This window comes from Trifolium pratense, linkage group LG3 (assembly GCF_020283565.1).
Source record: "Trifolium pratense cultivar HEN17-A07 linkage group LG3, ARS_RC_1.1, whole genome shotgun sequence".
Classification (NCBI taxonomy): domain Eukaryota; kingdom Viridiplantae; phylum Streptophyta; class Magnoliopsida; order Fabales; family Fabaceae; genus Trifolium; species Trifolium pratense.
The window spans coordinates 26,967,385-26,970,777 of NC_060061.1; the positions used below are offsets into that span (position 1 = coordinate 26,967,385).

The 3,393-nt window shown below is 32.2% G+C and overlaps 1 protein-coding gene across 1 annotated transcript; it reads left to right on the forward strand.

Moving 5' to 3' along the window:
- The first annotated feature begins 417 nt into the window (after nt 1-417).
- Nucleotides 418-3,179, forward strand: LOC123915775. Its single transcript, XM_045967010.1, has 2 exons — nt 418-697; nt 2,247-3,179. The coding sequence occupies exon 2, from the start codon at nt 2,248-2,250 to the stop codon at nt 2,521-2,523; it is 276 nt and encodes a 91-aa protein (XP_045822966.1). The 5' UTR covers nt 418-697; nt 2,247; the 3' UTR covers nt 2,524-3,179.
- Nucleotides 3,180-3,393: the final 214 nt, after the last annotated feature.

The window sequence follows — 3,393 nt, forward strand, 5'->3', positions numbered from 1 at the left end:
CTAAAGGAATAAGAGAAATATTCTTAATTTATGCATTAATTTTCGTTCAAAAAGAATAGACTTTTTGTTTAATAACTTGAATTTGTTTCAATAATACTGTATATGTTTTTCTTTTTTACTAAATAATTAAATGCATTTAATTATTTAGTAAAAAGAAAAACATTAAATGCATTAAATGCATTTAAATAATTAGAAAACAAAAAAAAAGAAAAAGAAAAAAACATTAAATGCATTGATTATCAAATGAATGAGAGAAGAGAATGAATGAGAGGCAAGTTATTTTGAGGAAAGAGAAAGATAAATAAGTTTGGTTTTTTCATGTTTAAGATTAATATTAATCGCTGCAAAAAATCCCACTAACAAAGTCTTGAGAATCGTATTTAGTAAAAAAAAAAAAAGGTTTTGAGAATCGTATAATCATTCTAACTATGTTGGGCCTATTCCATTCTAACTAAGTCGGGCCTTCAACTAATGGGCCTATTCCTTTTTCTTCTTCACGCCGTCGTGAAACTCGCCCTCCACAGCCATGCCGTCGTGAAAATATCCCAAAAATACAAACCCCTACCGCTCCGATTCGTATCGCGCTTCTGACTCGTTATCTCCGAAACTCAATCCTCAAATTATCAATTTCAGATTCCGGTGTGTTTCTTCTGCATTCTCAGTCGGTAGTTCCACCTGCAAACCTCGTGTCATTCAGGTTTGCCTTTTGTTTTGTTTTCCTTTGATTTTTAATTGGTGATTTTGTTTGCATATGATTCTTGATTGTAGCAAAACTATTACTAAAAATAATGTTGTGAACTAATGACTGTGTATGAATGAATTACTTGATTTTTATGGATTTTATTATGAATGTTTACTCTATTAAGCAAGTGAGTACCTTTAATTAAGATTAAATTTATAGTTTTGGGGCTGAATTGATTATTAGGGTAAGGATGAAGGATAGTTTAGAAATCATGAGATAGAGCTTGGATAAATGGATGATAGTTTGGGCAAAGATTAATTAGTTTGTTGTTGTCAATGGTGTATGCAATGCATACTCAATTTATGAAATTAGTGTTACAAATTCTGAAACTTTAGACAACTTAAGGATATAACCTCACTCACTAGTAAAGTAGAATATTCATAACCCAAGTTATTTTGAAGACTTAGACACTATCTATGATAGAAATTGTTCTGTTAATTGATGCTGGATTGTGAAAGTTGTGTGTGGGTTGCTTTCAGCCATCTTGCTATTTTGTCAAATCGTGATGTTTTATTGTTTCGACATGCTTTGTTATTCTCTGAGTACTCTTTATAGCTTATCCAAGGCCCTATGAAAATAGAAAATTAACTGACATTGAAGGATTACTTTTAAGGACAAAGTCACTAATTTAATTGACTGGATAATTTGGAACTATAGAAAAGAATCAGTATTAGATATAAATGTGAGGCAGATTATCCTCTAATAAGAGGAATAGTTATGCAAGTAGATATAGCGGATGCAGGTAAGTGTGGCGCCACTTACACCACTTGATAGCATACTCTACTGCTAGACAAGTTCTCTTGGGTTTACTCACGCCCTAGAAACTTGGCAGACGCATCAGATAAGAAGCATTATTATATATGACGTATACTCATGTAATATATAAGTATTGTTATTATAGCATGTTCAGAATTAGACATTTAGCTGATTAAGATTCTGATGAGGTTTAAAACAGTTTATGGTTTAGTTTAAAGGACTCACTGAGATTTAATCTCACCCTTTATAGTTGTTTTGTTTTTTTAGATGATTTTGAAGATGATAAAAGAACCGAGTCTCAAAGATATTTATATAATTTGTCTAATTTGTATTTTGTTATATTTCTAGATTTGTGTATTACGTTGTTGTGGCTGTTGTTGTAACTTAATCACTCCCTGTAATTATCCAGTACTATATATAACGCTCTGTATTGTATTCTAGTTCTAGATTATAATATGGAGTCTTACAAAAATCATATTTAAACCTTTTATTTATTTAGTGTCCGAATTGAATCGATTGAACCAATTAAACTATGACAGAAGTTCTTGCCGGTTTGATTCATGATTTGATTTTTAGAACATTGTTTTGGCACACATTTTAAAACCTACTGACTCCATTGATAAATTCCTTCATGATTGTAACTTTGGGTTCACTTTCAGAAACTCAGGTTCAATATTTCTAATATTAATTTGACTCTGTATTTTTAATTTCTATCTAATTTTATGTGAACTATGTTGGTGTGTTGCAGAATGGCTAAGGGTTTGATATGGGCAACAGCCGAGGATTTGCAAAGGAACAGGGGCCGAGTTTTGTCCTTATATCGTCAGATATTGCGAAGCCTGAATTCTCCTTCGTTGCCACTGACCTTCGCTGCGAGAATTGCGAAGAAAACGAAGGTGCGTTCAATGTTTTGGGTGGGTTCTGATGAACGGTCTTTGCATAACATTGCTGACCTAATTGATGCTGCCGAATACTCTCTATCCTTTCTCAAAAAAGGCCAATTTCCCCCTCGTCACATCACCTGAACCACACATTCCATTTCGCTCATCGCAATTTGGTATGAAAGTTCATGCTTGCAATTATGATACTATTTGGTTGTTTATATGGAAGAAATAGGCATAAGATATGATTTGTATTTTACCATTTTGCGTTGGCCAATGTTCAAAATTGACAACGGAATACCCAATTTGGTCATTGAAATTTTAGTATTGTTATTGTCTGTGTTGGTACTATATAGACTATAAGGATGTTGAATTGGTAATTTCAAGGATGAATTTGAAATTAAAGTTCAATGTTAATGTCAAAGATGCATTGGTTCCAATATAAAGATGAACTAGATTAACATTATGAAGCTTCAGATCATTTTGTAATATTGATAATGTGGAAGACTAGGTTTATACAATGGTACAATTTCAGACACCAACTTGGATATTTTGCCCATACATATCTTATTAGCCAAATCCAATCTTTTAGAATATGTCAAACCTAAATTCTACTTATTGTATTCTTATAACAACAGTTCCTAGTTAGATCAATTAAGTTATGGATGATCGATATAGGAGGAGATTGTTATACTAATATTTTTCTTTTATTCTTGCTCTTCCAAGTGTTCTTGAGAGTTGGTTATTCTAGATTCTGTTTCATATATTCAGTTGCATGAAAGTGACTCTAACTTTTCTTCTGGGGTTTCTTTTTAGCATGGGAATGGGATTGGCAATGCTATTGTTTGATTGTGCAATGCTTTCTTATTCTTCATTGTCTTTGTGGCTTATGTTGCAGAATTTGGATTTAAATTGATTGACCGACCTTTTCCAATTTGGCTTATGATGCCAGTGTAGACTATTTATTTGATACAATAGTTCTTGTTATCTCCGGTTCAATAAAACAAATTGGTG

Coding starts and splice junctions, on each gene's coding strand:
- LOC123915775 (XM_045967010.1), top strand. CDS start 2,248: ATGGCTAAGGGTTTGATATGGGCAACAGCCGAGGATTTGCAAAGGAAC.